Genomic DNA, 23,955 nt, shown 5'->3' on the forward strand with positions numbered 1-23,955 from the left:
GGTTAAATGATAGGTGATAAAACAGAGGGAAAATGTGTTTAACAAACTGGTGTAGTCATTATGTTACTAAATGCACACACTTTAGCAGGTTTCAACACTTGAAAACAGATAATAGGTAATGATATATCTGATGTGTTTTGGCAAGGATTCTGATATTTTTTATACTAAAACATAATAATATAATACAAACTCTATGTCTATCAACATATATACTTTCTAGTTATAAATGTCACATATTTTACAGGTTGTTGTCTTACTTAATATCTTTATACTCTAACTATTTGCTGACATAGACATTTCTATGACAAATGTCCTTTCAAACCCAACTTGAATTGGCGCCAGTGGATCCTCTATGAATAATTAGATGGGGGAGGCCACAGAATTTTCATGGGGTGTGGGGGTTGTAGGCAAAATGATAATATAAAATGAAATTTGAAAGATTAAGCGTGAAAGCTTCAGTTCTAGGGGCAAATATGGCACCTTTATAACAACACCACTGTTAGCATTTGCAAAATAGTCATCATTGCTTGATAGCCAATTGCAAAAAAATCATTGCTTGATAGCCAATTGCAAAATAGTCATCATTGCTTGATATCCAATTGCAAAATAGTCATCATTCCTTGATATCCAATTGCAAAATAGTCATCATTCCTTGATATCCAATTGCAAAATAGTCATCATTGCTTGATAGCCAATTGCAAAAATAGTCATCATTGCTTGATATCCATTTGCAAAATAGTCATCATTGTTTCATAGCCAATAGTTTTAACAATTAAGATTATTTCTGATGTTTAGTTATGTTTTATCCATAGATTTATTCAAGGTCATTGTATTTTATTTGACATTGTTTAAATACATCTGCTTGTTGAAATGTAATGTTATGAAAGTTTAAAATTGCTATCTAGGTATGTTTAGTACTACTTTGGAATGTATAAGTCAAAGTTCAGAACACAAGGTTGATGGTAAAAAATAAATAAGATGGTATTTTAACAGATAAGTCAAACAATACATTGTGATAATACTTAGCATTGTTTTAGACTATTAGTTGATAAGTACCATCTTTCTGACCTTTCACATTGTCCACCTGTACATCTTCTTATCCTGACTAAGTCTCTGACCAATATAACTAGTACTTAAACTGGTTTCTGCTCATTTCGGCCAGAAATATCAGATCATATATTGTTAGTCTTCTCTATGTTGAAGGTGAATTTTTAACGTTTTGGTATTGAAACTCAAGTACCTGGGCACTCCAAGAATGAGTGCTTTGAAAGGAATTTAAAAAACACTAGTATAGTAATGGAATTAATTTTTTTCAGGCACCAGTCTTTGGTTTCGGTATAGCTGTAAGTGGGGGAGTTGATAGTCCACATTTCGCTAATGGTGACCCCTCTATAGCTATTTCAGACGTATTAAGGGCAGGACCAGCAGAAGGCAAACTTCAGTAAGTATATTTTTTTATAAATTTTAGGTCTGTTAATATCATGAATATCAGGATTTAGTCTTGTTTTTCATGTGAAAAATTTTGGGTTTATGAAATTCTTAAAATTAACTAATTTGTGATGTTGCAAATCCCAACAATAAAGTAATATAATGTTTGGCAATAGACATGATATTTCCCTGTATAATGTACAATCTTTGGGGACAAGCTTAATCTGTAAAGAAATGACAAGGCAAATTGTTGTGATAATATCTGTAGAATTTGATGTATTATCACTGGATGTTTATTTTTCATTTTGTTGGCTGTAACTGTGTTTGAAAAGAGTAATTGGGTAGAAGTTACAAATGAAAAGACTGGATCTAAAAGTAGCTAAGACTGATTAGTCTTTTCAGTTTTCTTTATAAGGAAAATGTCATTATTAGTAGCTCAAAATAGGAATGACATATTGGTCTTTGGGATTCGACTTGAACTAAATAAGGAAATTGTCAGGATCAATTAGTCTGTATATTAGTTCGTCAAGGCTTCATTAATTAACTATATAATTACTAGTATCGCAGTAAGATTTAAAGAAGATAGTTCACGTATACTGTGATAATGATAATTATATATTATAACTAAGTCCTCATCCTTATCTAACTTCAATACAAAGGAGAGACAAGGGTTTCTAGCCTCTGTGTGAATTCTGGACAGTTATAGTTCCATTGTGATTTTCTATCAGGTGTATTTGGTTCCTGTAATTCCAGAAAAACTGTCATACTGATTATGACATCACTGTCACAAATGCCAGCTATCAGTGTCTCTAATAGACTTTCAACGACTCAAAAATTCCTTGGAGATGCCCCAAAAGATTTTGAACTCACTGGGTTTACATCCCTATTGCACTACAATCAAGGAAAAGAGATCCAGACCAGAGGATGCTAAGGTTGCTCTGAGGGTGGAAAATGTATTGGTGTCATGTTGAAATGTCTTGCAATTAGGCTTAGAATGCTGTCAGCATCTCATGTTGCTTTCTTCTAAGCCAAAAGGTTCAGGATTTCAGATTCAAAAAGACTGTTCATGTACTTTGGTCATCTAAGCCTGAGAACACATTAACAATATGTTCTGGCATTCATTCTGCAGCCATGTTTTTGTTGTGTTTTACCTTGGCATTATTATCATAAAGATTATTGTTGATATGTTGTTTATGTTAATTTTTCAGAGTAAATGATAGAATAAACAGTGTAAACAACATATCATTAGAAAATGTAGATCACAGTCGAGCTATACAAGTGCTAAGAGATAGTGGTAATTCTGTACATTTAGTAAGTTTTATTTCTTTTCATTTACTATTATATAAACATTATTGTCAAGTATTTTTATGGTACTAAGATATGCACATAAGCACATTTGTGGACAAAATGTAGCTCAGTCGGTAAGAGTATTGGAATCTTGATGTCATTGACATGTTTGCTTCAAACTAATGCAGGTTAAGGGCTCCAATCTGTGCTGCAAGCGAAAGTTTAGTGACCTGAAGTCAGTTCAACTCATACAGCTTTGTCCAGTTGTTGTGTCGTGATCATAACCTTGTTTAAAAATGAGTGTTCGGGGGGTCTGATGATTGTTAACAGAACTCATTGTTAGTACTATTGTTAGTTCATATTAACAAATTGCTCTTTATTATTGTAGGTTGTTCGTCGTCGTGTAGTGCTACCCACCATCCTGGAGTCAGACGTTCCACCCCTCAAAGTCACCCTCTCTAAGAAGAGCAAAAAGGATGGTAAGTTTCATAATATACCTAACCATGTTCCTGAACTATACAGAGCTAAAATGAATTCATAATATATTTGCCACAATGAACAGACACACTTTCTTTTTGCCTTGTTAAAATAACATTGCCAGTTTCAGATATTATTTCAGAGATATTTCATTCTCTTTATCATATATTTTTAAAATTTCTTCCTTCTCAAATGAAATATAAGGGTACCAGTATTTCATTCATATAACGAGAAATGTAATATTATCTGGACCGTCAGATATGACTTAAGTAAAAGACTGTTATAAGGGTACCAGTGTTTTAAGGGACAGATGCGACATTTTGGGGGGGTTGATTTGAGTCTTGAATGTATGTAAGTTGTGTTTAGAAGTACTAGAAATGTACAGAAATCCCATTATTTCTTCAAAAATCTCAAACTTAAAATTTCCTTTACTATTTCTATAGATGTCTTTTATACAGGCAGTGTTGCAAAAAAAGACGTCTCGTCTTTTTAACTTTCTAACGCATATAATTCTGGACATGTAATTCTGGACACACAGGATACGAAGGCCGAAATTTTGAGGGTGGGCTGTGAATACTATTACTGATTGGCTTAGCTAAAAAAAAATCCCTTTTCTGAGACTTAAGTATGATTGGTCAAAAATATGGCAAGACTGTCCCTTTAAGTCGTATGATGCAAATATGGCATTGGTTCCATTAGATAGTTAAAAAAACCAATATTATCAGTATAGCTATTTCATGAGCGATGTAATAAAAAAGAAGTGCGTTCTGCTGCAAGAGGTTTATGTAATTATGATGAAATAACATGTTGTTGAAACATTGAGATCATATAGTATTGATTTTTCTACTATAAGATGTAGAGATAATTCAATTAGTCGACTTATTCAAGTTTATTATGACCTCCTGGAATGAAATATACAAAACTCATCTTTAGTTTTCTTGTGATTACCCTTTTTATTATGCAAGTTCCAGAATGTTATTTAGTAAGTTTTAAGGCGAGAGTGTTAACAGGAATATGTTGTAAAAGTTTTTGTTTTATCACATGACTGATGATAGTGCTGAAGTTCAGCTATACATGACTCTTTTAAAAATTAAAATGTGATGTCTGCAAAACCAACAATTCAAGAAAAACATTCTGAGCTACTTTCAACTAGGTCATTTTGCTGTGGTATGCATAATATGAAAAACACTTTTTCTATTTCCAGATTTTGGTGTTATCTTAGGATGTAAGTTTTACATCAAAGATATACCTGGTCATAGCTTGGCTGCTCAAGAGGGGGGACTGAAAGTTGGTGATACAGTGCTAAAGGTAAGGAAAAAAACAGAGATATTTAGATAAATTTTTAGGATTCATAGTTTATATAAGAGTTCAAGTCTGATTAGTGTATTTTAAATTGTGATTTTATGTTAGCCAAATTCTAGATAGACTTGTGAATAATTGGACAAAATATGATCATAATTAAAGTAGCATTCAAGTGGAAATATGGACATAGAATAAGTACTATCACTTACCAACCTTTATTATTAGTATTACTGTTTACTGAAAGATTGTTTATATATTGTGTTATTTTCCAGATAAACAATACTATAACAGAGAATCTATCATTAGTAGAAGCTAGAAAATTAATAGAGAAATCTAGTAAAGATAAATTACAGTTGATAGTTTCTAAACGTAAAGATATATCACATAAAAAACAAAATAGTCAACCTAAAGATGATGGTGAGTACTCTTATAATAGAAACTTAAGAATCTGTCAATTTGATGTGACAATTTAAACCCAATTATAGTGTGTTACGGAATTCCATGAAAATTACGTTTAGTTTTACAGACATTTTCATAGTTGATTGAAGCCTTGAAAATGAAGTTCCCTCAAAAGGTTGAAAATGATTAAACTGTAGCACTACAACTATAGTTTTTTTTGTCAAACATCAAGGAACAGTTTAAAAACACAAATGGTGACCTTTAAAATGTAATCTAATACTTTTAGATTTAGATTACTTTACTGTAATTTTCAAAAAAAAATCTTTTGTGTAAGTGGTCATGTTTTGGATATATAATTTCAGTTCCTTATCAACCAGGTTTTGATACACTACGTAGACAACAAGATAAGGAAGATATCAATATCTATAGACCTAGTGTCAGATCAGAAGATGATATACCAGTGTATAAAGCTGAAACCTTACCCAGAGTTAGCGCTGGACATCCTGCCTACCCTGATCCTATGAGATATGATGGCAGATATGCTTATGATGAAGGTCCACCACGACCCCCTCTTCCTACTGGATTTGAAGGTAAGCTTTCATCCTTGTTGAGTGTCAGCTATAATTCAGTCGACCAAAAAAGTATAAGCAGATACAGGAACTTTTCAAAACATAGACATTACTCTTTGTTTGGATGTAATTTTATTTGATGAAACTGATTTTTATTGATGAAACCAAATATTTTTCTTAGAATTATTTCAATTCTTGATAGTCTGAAATGTTCACCTGATTATGAACAGATCTTAGATTTTGTGGTCAAAGGGAGATAATTTGGTACTTGTAGAGTTATCACCCTTTAGTCTTCAGATCTGCTTACTTCTGATAATATTGACAAATATATTATTTACTTCTGATATGAATTATAGACAATCAAGGAAGATCTCCAAGTCCCGGACAACCTCAAGGAAGAGTGAATCCTGAAGATTACTATCACAAATACAACACTCCAGGTTATTCTACTATTGATGGTAGACTAACAGTACAAGATTATGATGGCCGACAGATCCTAGTAGATGATGATGTCTTCAATACATCACATGAAGAGTAAGCATGGTTTAACAATATTTTTTTGAAGACAACTCATACAGAGTTTAGACTGAAATTCATAAGTATGATCTTAAGATTGAAGAATGTGAAACGTCATACCTTGACAGCCTATAGGTGAAAAATGAATATAAGAAATCATGCTCGCTTACTTATATAAGTCTTACTGTTAAAGGTTTGGAATAAGCTTGAGGGAAAAAGGAGCAAACATTATCAATATAATCATAGCATCTTACTTACATTGCAGAATTTCTCTCATTTTTCTCACTGCATGGGCTGCCTTTCTTGGGTAAATTGATTTGTTGCAGAATTGTATGACACAACTTCATTTCCCTGCCAACTTCACGCTGTATTTGTGACCCCAAGGAAGATATATCTGAAGGTCTTTTGAGGATAAAAATGACTTCGTATATTTTTTTGTTTGGACATTGCTGTCTAAGATATTTTATATGACCTTCTGATACACTGTGTAATTAGATTTTTGACCACATTGAAGAACATGCTTTTTGTCATCAATACTAATACAGTACCATAGATTAATTAGTATTCATATATATATACCAATTGACACCTAAAATCATGTTACAAACTTTATCACCAAAATGTCTTTTTGCAGAAGATATGTTGGCAAAAGACATGATATTAGGTAGGACTTGCTTTGTCATTTAGAATCACCATTTAAGATTTATTCATTTAGTTAAGCATGTAGATTTTTTAGTTTGTAGTTTTTTACCAGCATGTATTTTAGTTTAAAACAATAAAGCTTAGTGATGTTACAAAAATCAGAATTCAACTGAAAATCCTCTTAAGGGGTTGAGGAGTTCAAAATTAGTTGAGAAAATCGATTGTCACTATCAGACTATCACAAGAACATATTAGAATCAGCAAACGTGATCCATTGTACACTTTTTGAGATCCAAATGTGATAACTACAAGATTTATTTAATCAGGTCTAGATAAAATGGCTTTGGTCCCACACTATCTAATCAACCTTCTTTCACCCAATTTTTGGTGTCCATTCTTATACTTTTATTACCCGAAAATCCCTCATATGATGGGTCTTTCTTGATAGTATTTTTCTTGTAGTGATATTTTTTTCAATAGCTAGTTGGTTTTGTAGTTTCTTAGTTTTTTGTTTTATATAAAAGAAAAAATTCAATGGGCAAATGTTATTATGTATATTATGCACATTGCTTTGATGCATCATAAAGGTTGTCATATATTCATTGATTTACAATTTCATTCAATCATTAACTAATCCAAGTTTTAACATCAACAAGAGCATGTTTGCACTGAATATCAAACTTGTACAGGATGATGTAAAGTGCTTAAGGTCTTGTTCTCCTTACTTAATAACCTCTGTTTTATTTTAGACCAGAACCAAGATGTGTCACATTTAGAAAGGATGCTGATGTAGGATTAGGGTTAAGGTTGGCTGGAGGGAATGCTACAGGAACATTTATAGCCTCAGTTACTGCAGGCTGTGCTGCTGAAGCTCAAGGATTAACAGAGGGTGATCAAATATTAAAGGTAAACAGCTTGTATGTGTGCTTGATTAGCCTGAAAAGCTTCAAACAAAATTGTGTTTGAAAATAGAATAGGCATTAATTGTTAAATTAACTTCTGCAAGCATGAGACAAAAAAAGAAACCCTGGATGTGATCAGAATGTGATATTCGATCATTAGCAGACATGCCCTCAATACATCCTAGATGTGCATGACAAGAATACAAAAATGTTTAAATGCTTGCTTTGACAAGTTTTGATAAGCTTTGCACAAGACATTAATATTGTCATAAGCCAGGACCCTATTTTGTAGAAATTTGGTTTAAAATGTGACTAGATTGTTAATGTTTGTGGCATAAATCAAATTTAAAGCATGGCAGAAAATATTGCTATCTTAGCTAGATTGTTGATAGTCCCATGTTTAGTATGAAAACCTAGAAGGCTGTTTTTGTTGTTTGCTAACAATGTTGTTGTTGTTGTTTTGATGTGTGTTGTATATTAATTGTAGGCATGGATAACAGACCATGGTGTTAAGGTGTGTACTACTAACATTATAATAGTCACCTTTAGATTGTTATTTTACTACTTAGCATCATTATACTAGTCTTCTAAGTTAACTATTAATACACATCTCATGTATGATCTTAAGAAATTCTTCTTTAGATTATGTTCAGTTGAATATGTTGAAATTTAGAATACCAAATTAAAAGTTAAATGTTTGCTGACAGAATAGAATAGTGAAAGAAATTGATTGCAAAAACTTGAAATGAAGCATCTGATTGCATAATTGGTGACCTAGAAATCATTATGCCAAACAATTTCAGAGATCAGAGTCAATCACAGAAGAAAAAAAAAATGAAATGTAGAATACAAACATGATATCCCTCTTGGATAGTTTCCTCCATGTAATATGCACCTGTGTTTAACTAATATATTGATATATAAGTGTGTATACATACTGTATATATACCATGTATTGTAGGCCAGTGAACGTGAAATAACTGGTATGACTAGAGAAGAAGCTGTAGATTATTTAACTAGTTTACAAGGAGAAGTAACTCTAGTAGTGCAATATAAAAAAGAAGGTAGGCCTCTTTGCAGATCAGATAAGATTTTCTCAGCAACTTGAAACAAAATGTCAGAAAGTATAGAATACAGATAATCTGAATTAAAACAAATTCCCTGATAACTTTGGAAGTAAATTTTAAGATTTTTGTGAAAAATTGTGCCTTAACTTTTCAGAATATGACAGAATTATGGCGAGTCATGAAGCTGGTGACTCTTTTTATATCAAGTAAGTTTTGGTATTTCCAATAAGTTGAATTATTGATATCCCAGGTACAATTGTTGCATCAAGTGATGATTTCTGATAAATATTTGGAACATTACTAACTTGACGTCATTTTCTTGTTTACATTGTATGCATAAGTCCCAGTTATGGAATAAGTCATATTTCCTCACTTTTCTAATAGACCCAAATTCTTTCATGGTTTATTTATTTTTTCAGAACACATTTCCATTTTGAAGGCGATTCCGAATCAGGGGAACATTCGTTTAATATTGGTGATCTATTCCATATTAAAGATACTTTATTCCGTGGTGTAGGTGGTTCATGGCTAGCTATTAAACTAGATAAAAACTTTCAGGAAACTAAAAAAGGAACATTACCAAATACTCACAAGTAAGTCTTTAATTATATACATGACATAATACTAATTGAACAGTAATTCTATTGACACTATTTTTTACAAATGACAGAAAAGAGCAATATTGACATATGAATGTTCAAAGTCAAAATATCATCTGTAGACTCTTTTATGCTTTGATACACTTACCTGTATTTGTCTTCACTCTTATCTGTTCTCTATGTATATTGATTTATGCTAGAAGAGGTGTTAGTAAAGATATGTAACAATTGTTTATATTTACAGAGCTGAGACAATATGTCAATATCAACAACAACAAAATAATGATAAAGAAAACTTTCCAAATAAAGGTCGAGGTAGCCTGTTCCGACGGAAAGCAGCCAGAAGAGCTAAATCTCTGGGAAAAGATCATTGGGAGGAGCTTATATTTTGTAAGTATTTTTATCATAGCTTCTGAGCTTGATTTTTTTAACTGTTTGTTATCCTAAGCATTTATGTTTGGTTTGGGTGTTTGTATTTTAAGTCAACCCTTTACTAAACAAGAATTATTATACCTCCCTTCCCATATAAAGTAGCTTCCACATATATTTTCCTAACTGCTTTGATTTAAGTTTTTTTTTTTTCGTTTTTTTTATAAAGCTGATGAAGAGGGTAAGATTGAATGAATTTATTCATTTATTCACCTTTCATGCTTACTATTTACATTTACCTTGCAATTTCACTTTTTTATGCCTTTATTTTTTATACCAATTAATAACATACAATGATTTTGGAACCAGTTATTCATTTTGCCTTTAATCATTTTATTTATTGTTTACTCTATGCAGCCTTTGTGCACTTTCATTGCACATAAACAATGATCATTTTATCATAAGAACATTAATAAGAATACATTATGCACATATTATCATGAATATTTATAAGCTGTATATAATCTTCAGTCTTTATATTATATATATATTATAATTCACTAAAGATCTAATAATCATTAGAACCTAATCTCAATTTTTCATCCAATCAGCTTTGGCTGTGTCTAAATTTTGACTGACAACGATATGACAGAATATCCATTCATAGTTGATGTATCTAAAATAGAGCCTAAAATAGTTTGCTTTTTTTTTCTGATGACAAAGCTTAAAAGCATATCAACTACCTCTGAATTTATTGTATATATTGGTGTAACAATTTTGTTCATGGATTAAATTTTTAGCTTTTTTTTTTTTTAAAAGGATTATCTTTACTCATCTCATTATAATTTTATAAATATATTTATTTCAGCTGGAGTTAATACCAAATTCTCAGCATATCAAAGAGTTGTTCTGAGAGAAGGTATGTTATCATATTATTTGTGAAAAAAAGTCCAAAGTGGCTAATATCTTAGTTTACAACATAATTTGGAACAAAAGCTGGCTCCTTTCCAAGCTTGGTCCATGGTGCAAGTCTGGTCAATGATTTTGAAAGTCCCTGAAAAGACTTCAGGTGACTTTTGGAGAAGTGACAATCCTTGGTCTGAACCTGAATCTACATGATTGATGTTGTAAATGTAAGTTTTAAATTGATTTCAGCTGGTTTTGTTCGTCCTGTTGTTATTTTCGGTGGTATATCAGATATAGCTAGAGAGAAATTATTATCTAATTATCCAGACAGATTTGAAGCACCACGTAAGTATTTCTTTGTTAAATCTCACAATATAAATTATTTTCATAAAAGTTTATCTGAGTGCCCAAATTGGAATTCTGTCTGTGAATTTCGATTGAGAAAGTTTTATTATGAATTTTTTATTTGAGTCTTTGAAGCTGTAATCATTGTTAAAATATTTGTAAACATATAAGTTAAAGGAGGGTTTCTTTCTATATTTATAGTAGGTGAATCCAGTTCAGAAGATTCCAAGAAAAAGTCTGGTATAATCAGATTAGGTTCTATACGTGATATTATTACAAAGGTAAACATGATTAAATTTCTTGATACATTATGATTAATGTTTTAATACATTTAGTTGATTAGTGACGTCATTAAACACTTAGTTTTTGTGGGATTGCAGGAACCACAGATGTCTGATTGAAAATTAGAGGGGTGCAGATTGATGAAATACACATACAAAATTTTGAAATCCTCTTTACAATCTCTTTAAGATTTTCAAGATGTTCATTTCCATTTTTTTGTTTTCAGAGAAAACATGCATTAATAGACATCACACCTCACCATGTAGATAGATTAAACTATGCTCAGTATTGTCCTATAGTCATATTTATCAAAGCTGATAATAAACAAGCTATAAAAGATTGTCGTTCCAAGTTGAAAACTTCCAGTAAAAACCCTAAAAAGCTCATGGAACATAACGAAAAACTAGAAAAATTATATGCTCATTTATTCACTGGTGAGTTTCTCTTTATTTCTTCTGTGAATTGATTTCAGTGCTAACTTTTGCGCTCTGTCCTTCACATTTATGCCCTTTAGAGGTCTTGCAGCCATAGGAGTAGCTCATCTCCTTTCTGGAAAGAAGGATTCATCCATTGGTTCACAAGCATCCTGTCTACCATCTGGTTCTTGGCCAAACACTTAGCATTGATTTTTTCCAGGTTATTTATAACCTTGACTGAAATGAGAAAAGATGAATTTCAAATGTGATCCAAGATAAGAACCCATGACCATGTTATCAAGCAAATGATTTGTGATTGTAACACCCTAACTAGCTGTGCTACAGCCTGGCCCGATTTTTGATTTTTTTACATTGATTGATATGTTTTTCTTTCAGGTATTATCAATCATAACAGTTCTGATAACTGGTTTCCTAAACTCTGTGAAATAATCGAAGGTCAGAATCATCAGAAGATTTGGATGTCTGAGAAGAAACCTGAAGATGATATCAGTGATGATTTCCTCTTCCCCATGCCAAATAGAATGAGTTATGCTGGTCCTGAAGGGGGTGATGTAGATGGTACTGCTAATCATAATATGGATGGTAAAGATAAAAATAAACTAGTACGGTCCTCATCTGATCCCAATCTTAATGTCAATGACAAGATACCTGGTACACCATCCTACCATATACCTTCAGATTACACTCATCAGGTATGTTTTTTCTTTGAAATCACTCTGTAGTTTTTAGTTTGTTGCTCTTTTCATATGTCTTAAGTCAAAATATTTGAATTATAGCCGAGCTATTTTGAAGACCTGGTCTTCTTTTACCAATTCCAGTTGGTTTATTGAAATAATGAAAAAAAAGTGATATTTTCATTTGTAAATAGAGACTGTAACCTAGGACAGCCATATTTTGATGACAGATTCATAGCACTGTAAATGTCTGCACTGTTGTTAGCTCTGAATAATTATATAGATTTAAATGGTTATATTTGACACTATATGGATGTTTATATGATATTAAATTGATTATTTCAGCATGGATATGATGAAAGAATACCATATAATGGTGACTATAGAGATCATACATATTATAGAGATGGTAAGTTCAGTCTTTCTCTTGATTTGATGCTCTTGAAAATACATATAACTAAAGAATGGTTTATCTGTAAAAGATCTCAAGAGGCCTTCATACCATAGCTACCATAATTTGCAACCATGCATAACTGGTGAGGGCACCTTTAAATGCTTCTATGGGAGCTATTTTTAGTAAATTGAAGCATGGAAACCTTGCTACATCAATCTTTGACACTCTTCTTTTTTAATGATGGTTGCTTGTCTGGATTGTATATTTTGTGATCCTGTTTTCAAAATAAAAGAAACTATTTTATCTTGTAGAAAGAGGAAGACCAGAAGACCATTACTATCCATCTTATTATGCTCAAAACAGTCCATCATACTCACAGAATCGTAGTAACATCGATCCTTACGCAACTATTACACCTAGTGAAAGATTACGCCATAGATCTATGGATGGTAGGCTTCTATTACAAAACTTTCTTAACAATCACAAACATGACAAACTGTTAATCTAAAATGTAAATTAGTTGGGAGAGTTTTTAACTCCTCTTTAGGCTTTTAGAGGATGAGATGTGTTATAGGTTTCTGTGCATGTATAATGTCAGTTATTGTTTTAAAACAAAATATGATATGATGTGTGATAATCAACTCTAATTTTACAGTTGGACCGAACAGTAATGCATATATTCAACACAATGGTAGATTGAATTCTAATGATACTTACAGACCACAATATTCTTCTGTACAAAAACTATCATCTACTTCTCCTTATACATCACCTCATAGTGCTCAACATAATCACAAAGCAGTAAGTTAATAACATTTTATATTTAAGAATGACATACAGTGAATCCTGTTCACTCAACCACCTTATTAAGCAATCGCCTTCCAGATGCTACCACAATAAAGTTTCCCCTGCAACTTTTCAATGTAATTAACTACTGATGCAAGCTAAATTTAATACATATCTTATTCAGCACTCAGTCGAATATTAAGTTATCTCAATTCAAAATCAATCCTGTTAAAAATTGTGAGCTCTATTTAAAGATTGTTCATCTTGCTGGTATTACAGGTTCATACAGATACATCGTCTCACAGTAGTGACAGTTATAAACGTTATGTTAGTTCACCATCTAATAAACATGATGATTCTAAATTACGAGATAAATTTGGTAGTTTAGTTATAACTTCTGGTAAGAAATCAGATAAATCAGATCCCTACAGATTTACTCGCAGTACCACCAATCCTGTAAGTTCTGCTAATGTAGATAGAACCAAAATATCAGACCTTAGTGCTAAATATAGGTAAGTTGGTAAATCTTATAGACTCCTAACTCAGGGAACAACCAATGTTCGATTTTAGTGCAGCAGTTTTATTTTTCTGATTATCATACTGGCAGCCATATAATTATGAACATATGGACACTGTTTAACAAGTGCATCTAAATAATGCAATTTTGTTACATAGCTATACATGTCTTTCAGGAAAGATGATCAAAAAGTCAGTTCTCCTAATACTTCATCATCGTCATCTCGAGGACCTCCACCACCTGTAGCACCTAAAACGAAACGTGAACCCCCACCAGTACCAGTTAAAAATTACACTCTAAAAGAACGAGGAGTGGCATTTACTGATGAAAAATCTAGAAATTATGAAAATTCTAATAGGTATGTATTTTAGAAAACACAATAACAATCATGTAAAGTTAGTTTGCATGAGTTTTATACTAACTTTATCCAAATCTTCCAATTTTGTTACATTGCTTGCTTTGAATAATATCTTGCTTGTTTTGAATGCTTTTTTGAAATTTTGAATTTTGCAGTTCACTCTCCCTTTTGCTAACATGGGTCCTGTCTCACAAGAAATCTTAACGATAAACTTTGTTCAATGTGGTCATTTCTCAATGCAAAATTTCATACTTATGACAAATTCTTATCGTAAGATTGTTTGTAGAACATGGCTCTGATTATTATCCATTGTTAATTAAAAGCTTGATTTAGGTTGCTAGATGTAGTTATATTTTAGAACAATTTGGCATTGATTTAATTCCAGGAATTATAATTATCAAGACTATTCCTCTCCTAGTAGACATCAATATAATGGTACTGACAACGTTCATCATCCTCATTTACACGATACAGAAGGACCATACGAATATATCTCCATTAAACATCCAAATAGTCAAATAAGAGATTTACGACAAAATGGTGTAGATAGGGAGGGACTACATCATGTTGACAATCATTCAAACTATCATCCTTCAAATCATATCAATAGTTACGATAATCAAATATATAGCAGTGAATATTATACAGACAATATACCCTACGATCGCAACGTCAAATCTTTCGCTAATCAAATGTATATGGACCATGGTGATTTAGATTCTATGCGTACCAGTAAAGAACAATTACGTAGTGAATATTATCCTCCCATAGAGAATGGCTATACTAGACCCAGGTGAGAAGTGGTTTTTGGTTATTTTCAATACAGTATAAAGTGTCAGTATTAATATCAGTAGCTCACACAGTTGTAATTTGTCCAAAGAAATACTCGAATAAGAGTTATTGAATTTCAGAATATATTTAAACTAAAAATCGTTAACAAAAATTTGTTTTTCTGAAATTAAAACTTTTGAAATAAATTTTTACAATATATTTGGATTAAGGACAAAAAAATATATCAAAGTTAGTATTGCTTCGAAGAGATATCCATAGTTTCTACTGTGTAATCAGATAACACTTTTCTAAACAGCTGAGTGAGCTCAATTGCACTTATTTGTTAATGTGTTGATATTGGTTGTTAATGGATTGTACTTGTTAATGGCATTTAATTGATATTCTTTCTAACTCTTTTATCTTGACTTTCCTATTTTATAATGACATTGCCAAAATTTTTCATCTTTAACAAAATTCATCTTTTATATCCAATTTGTTAACCTTGCACATTTTTTCTATTCAAATTTTCTTCATAAAATTGTTGATTTTTTCAAAAATTATTTTTGTATAAATGTAAATAGATAGAATTATTTATAGTAATGTAAATAGATTTTATATTTGTATAAATTATAAAGAATGAACTGTAAATTATATTCATTTTTCGAATTGACAATTTTCGTGAATATAATTTTCTTACAGTTGCTTTTGATATAGTTTGTTAAATGCTAGTTTATTAGATTTTTTTGCATCTTTTTGTTAATATTAGCATAATAATCTTTAATATATTCCATGATCTTCATAGAATTACAGCAAAGAGGAAATTATTCCTGATATTTCTGTCAAAATTTGCATGTTTCCATTTCTTATGTGCCCTAAAAACCAAAAACTTTCATGCATGATTGGATCATAAATTATCATGAATTTGAAATCTGCATGCAAAGTCCTAAAAATATGAAAAGGAAGCATGCATTTGGTGACAACAAATTTTTATTAAATTTTCATGCTCAAAATTTCTTCAGCATAAATTTTCATAATTATAATTTCTGTTATTGTCAATTTCCAAGCATGATATTAAATATTTATCAAACCAAGCATGTTCCTTTTCATTTTATCACAAGAATCCCTAATCCCGCAACTTCGTCTTTGCTAGAATTCTGTCATTTTAGCATCATGCTATCCTAACAAGTTCACAACAGCCTAATGGAGAACAATCCAGAATAACCCAACCAAATCATTTAATTTACAGAACTGATGATGAACAACTTGAGGAACTGAGTCAATTTCGTCAGCGTGCAAAATCTGAATCTCGGATAAAAACTTCCTCATCCCCTCCAAAATCAGAACGATATAAAAGTTGGGACCCTGATAAACATGTACGAGAACATTTTGAATCGTATATGAAGTTAATTACCCCTGGTTTCTATGGACACAAGAAACAGTTTTCTCAATCATTTGGTGATGTTCGGTAAATAGTTCACTCTAATTATCTGCCCTTGGTGATGGTTCAGCCATGTTGCTTTAATTTAGTAGTTGACTGGTGATAGAATATACAGTTCTAATAGTAATCACACTTTCATTACATACTTTACATAAATTTAAAACTCTGAACACACTTACCAGCATTTTAACACCATATATATATAGTAAAGTTTGAATAGATGCACTGTTGTAAAATGTATGAACATTTATGCATGCACATGGTTTTAGGCTAGGGTTGATTGATACTGCAATCATGAATCATTTGATGCACTATAAATAACACTACAAGTGCAATCTAAGTAAAAATGGGGTCAATAAACAGACCGGTATTGAAAAAATTCTTAAATTTAAAGTTAGGCATTTTCCTTGATAACCCTATGGCCTTGGAAAGGTTAATAGGTATGTAGTGTTGTACATCACTTTCGTATATTTGAAGAAATTTAAAATCGTTGTGTGTTTGACCTGCATGATTAAGTTAGGTAGTGAAAAGACAGTAGGGTTTGCATGATAATACACTTATATAACAAATAACAAAAACACAAGACAATATTATTGAATATAACAAGCATGACTGTTAAGTTAGTGTTCAAGTGTATTATTTACTATCAGATGACATTGGGGGTTTTTTTTGTTAAGAAAAAATTGTAAAAATTTTGCTTGTCCCTATTTTACTAACATATATTTTCAGATTATTTGTTGAAGATGTTTAGTCATTTTGTTATACAAGTTTTACTCAAACCTTCAGTTCTTAGGAATCTACTTGACAAAAAAGAAAAAAGTAGAGCATCAAAATAAATCAATTTTTGAGAAAAAAAATTGCCTCAATATGACATTTTCAAACAATCAATTATTTCATTGTTAAGTTAGCTTTTTGTGAATCTATTATTATCATGGCGATTTTTTGGAAATATGTGTTTAACAGCGGCTCATTTATTAATGCGAGTACTTATATCTAATTTGTAGACTTTTAACTCAATTCTGGAGCAAGATTTTAACTTTTTTTTTTTCCTTTGATAGAAATGGTGAAAGGGTAGCAGAAGGTCAACAGAATGGAATAGGAGCCTTTAAAGCCTATAGAAAATCTCAACCTTTGAGTACATTTGGTAAAAAAGATCCTGCAACAATTGAAAGACAGTCACCATTAAAGGAACAAAATCCACCTGAAAACTCACACGCTCTTGATGACAGGTAAAAATATCTTTTGAAACACAAGTTTTGTTGTGTTCTTTTTAACACATTTCTTTTACTCATGGTGGTTTGGTTTCACAACTAATGATTCTTGTACTGTGCTTGGTTTATAACATTCTATCTTATTTATTTCTTCAAATTTAGATTCAAATTAACATGTAAATAAGCTGTTCTGGTTAACAGTTTTGTCATTTAAGCCAGACACATCCGATATATGTTTTATAAAGAATTTAGCACTATCAAATCTGCATGTCAAAAGAGAAAAAATTTAATCTTTTGGGTCATGGCATTAGCTTATAAGTGTCATCTTTTTTCCCTCCCCAAATGACAATATTGTGTGGTTTTATGTGGTTTCTAAACTTAGAGAGTAGTTACCTTGTTAACCCCAAACTGATCCATTGTTAATTTCTGTATTGAGGCATTAGTTTTGATATTAATTATTTTCGATCTATGTCATGAAATAATTTTTTTTAAATCATCAAATTCTATTGCTGATACAATTCAAAAGTAACATTAGACAGTTGAGATCAAAAGTTTTAACGAGAAATTTTTGTATTAAATAATCTTACCTTAAAAACAGAAAATTATGTTAACTTAATGGAACAGGAAAGGGTTACTGATTTAGGGTTAATGTAACATCTATCATTCTTTTCTTTTAACCATCTCATTCTGTTTTCTTTTCATTTTAACCCTAGTTGTTCATTTGTTCCTGTACCCCCTCCTCTACCCTATGTGGAGAGTAAGATAATAGTGCCCCACCCCTCTCCAATATTTAATAATGTGGTCGAGACTGATAAAGGAGATAATACTAGTAGTTGTGATGGTACCTTGTCTAGTAACTCTACACCAGATACAGTTATACAAGGGTAAACTATCCTTTATCTTGTATCTCATATCTCTTTTCTCTATCTCTTATCTTGTATCTTATATTCCTTTTCTTTTATCTTGTATCTTATCCTTCAGGATTTCAGACTAGTTTAGATGCTTTATTTACTAAGTTTCTCTTTATCTTGTATCTTTATCATTAATTTAGTCTAGTGGATATCTTATTTCTTCAATATAAGGTATCCTTTATCTTAATTATCCTTCATTTATACATTAATATAAGCTTATAGGGCATCTCTGATACCTTGTTTGTTATGTGCCAAAATCATCTTGAACATATCTTAAACAATTATTTCTCATTCTCTATTTCTTTCTAAATGTACCTTTTATACATCTAAAAATCTAAGCTACTTATTTCTTGAGTCAAAATCAAAACTTTCCTTATAGTTTATATCTTGTATTTGGCTAAGGCATTGTTTGTATCCCTCACTATGTATCTAGTGGATGTTGTATCCTTTATTGTATCTGAAGCATTCTTTTACTGTTTGATTTGACTTTATCAACATTAAGAAAAGTGTCCTGGCTATTTTGATAATTAATTTGAATATTTGTATCGTATTACAGGATGGATTTTGGCCGAGAAATAGATGAAAACCATACAGTACTAGCAACAGCTAGAGGTAGTTTTGATTCTAATGGTGGTGTTCTAGAATCTAAAGAAACAGGTAGGACCTATTTTTAGTTCAATATTCTGTATGAGTAAGAAAGAAATATCAATCAAACAAGGAGCTTAACAATCTGTGACACCTGATACCAATTTGAAACTCCATTTGTTAATTTGGAGAGTTCACATAGTTTATCGGTGTGCTGACAACAATTCATTATTTCTTCATTTATAGGAGTTAGTATTATCATACCACCAGGAGCTTTAGCAGAAGGACCAAAGCAAGAAATATATTTTAAAGTCTGTAAAGATAATAGTATTCTTCCACCATTAGATAAAGATAAAGGTAGGCAATTCTATTTACTGGAAAAAAATATTTATTATTGCTTGAACATTTAGGAAACAACGCGATTTATACCTTAAGAATTTGACTTAACTTTTTAAGGAAGAGCTGTAGATACTGATAAACTTTGTAAGAATGGTTGTAACATTGCATTGAAAACAATATTACAAAGGCACAGACACAAGATTTGGTTATACCACTACAAGCAGAAAGTTGCAAAAACATCATTAATTTCAAATTGTTCAAGTCATGCATGTGGCCTATATGTCTTTTCCTCTAAAAAAAAAAAAAAAAAAAACCATCCAAAGAATATTGATGTCTTAAAAGATATCCTAATTTGATATTATAGAATGAATTTGATCATATTTTATAGGAGAAACATTATTAAGTCCATTAGTAATGTGTGGTCCTCATGGTTTAACATTCAATCATCCAGTAGAGTTGAGATTACCACATTGTGCTGCTGTAAATCCTGATAGTTGGTCTTTTGCTTTAAAATCTAGTGATTCACCCTCTGGTATGTATACTTCTGTTTTATTTAAGCCATGAGCTATGGACCCATTGGGATAGGATATTATGGGCAGAGTGTTGAATTGAATAATTCATAAATGGCATTGCTATTTATGGTAAATTTGGCAACTCTCTGTAGTATCAAGGCTGCAATGTAATGAGACAAATTCCGACTAACAACCAAACTTTCATTTATGTATTTTAAAACCACCCAGACCATCCTTTGCCTTTACAATTCTGATTTATCATCGGATGCCTGTGGTTCCTGAGATTCCAGAAAAATATGACCATATTTGGACTTTACTAATGCAAAATATAAATTGGCTGACTTGTGCTACCAGATAAACGAAAAAAAAAAAACAATGGCTCATGAATTCTGGATTGTTTTCTTACAGGTCATCCTACTCAATGGCAGAATATGAATCTAGCTGGTATGGACGGTGTTACTCAAGGTCATGTGGGTAAAAATAGTGTATCTGTTATGGTGGATCATTTTTAACGTGACAATTTAATATCTTGTCACCCAGCATCACCAGCACTACCTCATATTACCATACACAAATTGATTTACCAGACGTTCAGAGAAATTTGCTTTTCTGTTTCCCAACTTCACGAAACCCCAAATCAGGAAGACTATCCGTTAATCAATAACCAGTTAACCAATCAGATTGCATTTCTGGACTCTGGTAAATAAATCTTAATTGTTACCATGTTTTCATGCTTTCTTACTTAAGTTTGTGAAACTTTCAAAAAGCATATTTTATTTTATTTTTTTTTATCATAAAGTAACTTTGAGTAAAAAATGGCATCACACAAGTATAATGGCAGGCTTTAGATACTTAAATTTGAGTAAAAGAAATGGCTGATATTACAGCTTTGTGTGAACTTAACAAAATGCCTTACATATTTTAAGCAAATTAGGCTTTTAGATCTCTGTTAGTTCTAAAAATGGAAGCAATATCCTTTACTGCTTTCTGTGTTTCTGACATATCAGAACAAATGAAATCTATAGTTAATGAGAAACGTTTTGTTTTTATTGTTACAAACTTGTTATTGTGCAGCAAAATATGCTTTTGGAAAAACTCTAATATGAATTATTAAGTCGGTAAATTAGAAATGATTATTACTTATTGTTATTGTGATATTAGGCTATTGTACTTAAAGGCATCTTTATATTCTGATCACTTCCCTGAATTGCTTGTCGTGATATCTTTCCCAAATAAGTATTTAAAATTGTGCTTTTCAAAAATAGTACCTTGTCAGGTTGTGTAAATTTCATGAAATATATGATCAAACTACCTGATGTATTTAAAAAATATAAAAAAGAAAATTCTGTGTTTGTTTTAAAGGTTACATGTACAATTCTAGCATTAAAGGACAAGTTTCATTTGTACAGATTTCCCTTAATCTCTCTTAGAAAATTGTTCTCATGTTTTGTGAAATCATCATCTGGTTGTGTATTTCTGTTATTTTTTGAAAGATATATATGTTCCTGCAAAGTTTCATGCAGGAACAATCAAGGTTTACAAACCAAACATGTCCTTTAAGGTTTATTCTTTAGATGCATTAAGAGACTAGAAGTCTCAAAGTATATTTATATACATAATATAGGGTTGTGACTATGAACTTAAAAAAAAGGTTGAATTGTGCTAAATCTTGTTTAATTGTTGTGTTGTGTTTTATTATATTTGTTATTGTTTTATAAAACCTTATTATAAGGTCTGTTATTATATGTATATAAATTTTACTTATATTTAAAATATTTTTAAGAATCTTTGTTAGAAATAGAGAAGCAAGTAAATTTTTCTCTGTTTTAGTATTGTTAAGGTTTCTGCTCATTTGTATCTCACTTAAAAAAAAGACTTTTACAAACTGTAATCCAAAAGGAGTGTCGAAAAGCTGACAAAATCAATGAGGTAGACAGGAACTAAGTCATGTTCCTTAAGCAACGGTAGGATTATTCAGATGATCATTATCATGTAACATTGCTTGGAACATGGAACTAACTATGATAGCCATTAACTTTACATTTGAATATCATTGGCTGAGCAATCTAAATATGATTTGCAGCATGGTGTTTTCGACCAATCAAGTGTTTTATCTGTAAAATGGTAACCTTGATATAAGCATTACATGACCATTTGGACAACATATATTACCTTTATTGAGGAAGAGTTAAAGTGCAGTGTCATGTTATAAGCAGAAAAAAAATCATTAACAATGCTGTAAGATAGCCTAAAAAGAATCTTTATTATTTTTTCACGTTTAAAAGATATTTATATATTCCTGTTATCACTGCCCCGACTTTTTCTTATATAGGTTATCATTAACTTGTTATAGTTTTGCATTTGTATATCATCATTATTATAGCTGGAATTTGTATATCATAATCACTATTATAGCTGGCTTTTGTAATTTTGCATCATTCTTGCAGTCTGCTTTTTCTTATCATAAAAGTTCCCATTAGTCTCTGCTTTTCTATATCATCCTTATTTCTGTGTATTCTCTTTGCAATTTGCATTTTCGCTCACATTATTACAATTTGCATTTTTGTATCATCTCTGTAATTTGCAGTTTATAATTATCATCATTGTAAAGTACTTTATTTTTCTTTTATATTTAATCTGTCTTCCTTGGATTCCTTATATAATAATTATCAAGATCAGGTTTGTGTTTGAAACATCAGAAGTTGCAAAAAGCAATCTTGACTTAATAAAGATATCAGCTTTGTCAACAGTTTTGAAAAACAGTAAATTTTGATGTTTCTGAAAATCTAAGTATGCTTTATTTCTACATACAAGCTTTAAATGTCTTCCTTTTATCTTTGTATTTGTGAAATTTCAAATATTTTGCTAATGCATGAATATCTATTTTCTCAATTTTCATATACTCTTTGTAATTTTGCATTTTACCTGTATGAACCAAAGACAGACCTCTCTCCATAATTTTAAGCTGACTTAAATGGAGACTTAACTCTTGTTAAATGATATTACTTCTAATAATTATCAAATTACAGAAGGCAGCCTTGTTAACAAAAACAACTTAACAATTAAATATAATACAAAACCATTTTGTGCGTTGTTTATCTTTCTTCTTGATTCGCCAAAGTTGGTTAAATCAGAAAAAGTTAATCCATATTACAGCCATTGTCATGTGGTGTTGGATTTGACCTCATTTTGACTAATTAGTGATTGTTTTATAAAGTAAGTGCTATCTCCTCAGAATCACTTCAGTGCAATATTTGTTTCATTTAATCTAATTGGTCGAAAAATTACCCATTGAACAATGAAAATCAGTCGGAAGAATATAGCCATAGGCTAGCTTGTTTCGTGTTTTCTGACTTAAATCCTTGAAAAGTCTTAATGATTCATTGTAAGAAAACTGGGGTGATGTTTTATTTTTTTTGCATAATTAATAATATACCATCTCATATTGATGGCTTAGTAATCCGGACACTGTCCAGGCTCTATTCCGTTTTAAACCAGCATAGGCGGCCATAATGCTTTTGGATTTATCAACCCGTTTCCCCTTTTTTGCCATGCAGGTCTGTGAGGCTGGCATTGAAAATGCATCTCATTTTGGGAAAATAATTGCATTTTCGTTTACTACAGTCTGTACTATCCATGGCTTTGTGCGTCTTTCATCCCTCATTAGATGCTAAAAATTGAGATATAATGTACCGTTTCATTTCTCCATAAAGACAACCGACACTGATGCAATTCGTTTTTGCCTCACATAGCAGTATTTCAAATTTTGAACAATAATCCACCCACCTCCAAATCTTTCGGATTTTCAGATTATAGCCACAGCCACGTGATTGAAAAGAAACTTGTCAAATCGAGCTTATATCATAATCATATTTTACTCTAAGCTAACGCAAACGAGCTCTTCAATAATGAAGATAATATCTGAAAAACTC

At 31.1% G+C, this 23,955-nt stretch overlaps 2 protein-coding genes across 2 annotated transcripts; both read left to right on the forward strand.

The window, feature by feature from the left end:
• Window positions 1–1,328: 1,328 nt before the first annotated feature.
• On the forward strand, window positions 1,329–2,742 carry LOTGIDRAFT_88979 (hypothetical protein; the record flags this gene model as incomplete). The annotated part of the gene is made up of 2 exons (XM_009061242.1): window positions 1,329–1,441; window positions 2,637–2,742. Coding segments are annotated over 2 exons (219 nt in total), but the record flags the coding sequence as incomplete, so codon positions are not given.
• Window positions 2,743–6,598: 3,856 nt separating this feature from the next.
• Window positions 6,599–23,106, forward strand: LOTGIDRAFT_234130 (hypothetical protein; the record flags this gene model as incomplete). The annotated part of the gene is made up of 25 exons (XM_009061276.1): window positions 6,599–6,642; window positions 7,370–7,526; window positions 8,010–8,036; window positions 8,484–8,586; window positions 8,744–8,795; window positions 9,009–9,182; window positions 9,433–9,578; window positions 10,426–10,476; window positions 10,713–10,808; window positions 11,010–11,089; window positions 11,317–11,524; window positions 11,903–12,219; window positions 12,547–12,610; window positions 12,907–13,044; window positions 13,251–13,396; window positions 13,661–13,893; window positions 14,074–14,256; window positions 14,642–15,049; window positions 16,274–16,492; window positions 17,524–17,694; window positions 18,390–18,560; window positions 19,144–19,244; window positions 19,419–19,529; window positions 19,900–20,043; window positions 20,432–23,106. The coding sequence occupies 25 exons, from the start codon at window positions 6,599–6,601 to the stop codon at window positions 20,533–20,535; spliced, it is 3,648 nt and encodes a 1,215-aa protein (XP_009059524.1). The 3' UTR covers window positions 20,536–23,106.
• Window positions 23,107–23,955: the final 849 nt, after the last annotated feature.

This window comes from Lottia gigantea (assembly GCF_000327385.1).
Source record: "Lottia gigantea unplaced genomic scaffold LOTGIsca_47, whole genome shotgun sequence".
Lineage (NCBI taxonomy): Eukaryota > Metazoa > Mollusca > Gastropoda > Lottiidae > Lottia > Lottia gigantea.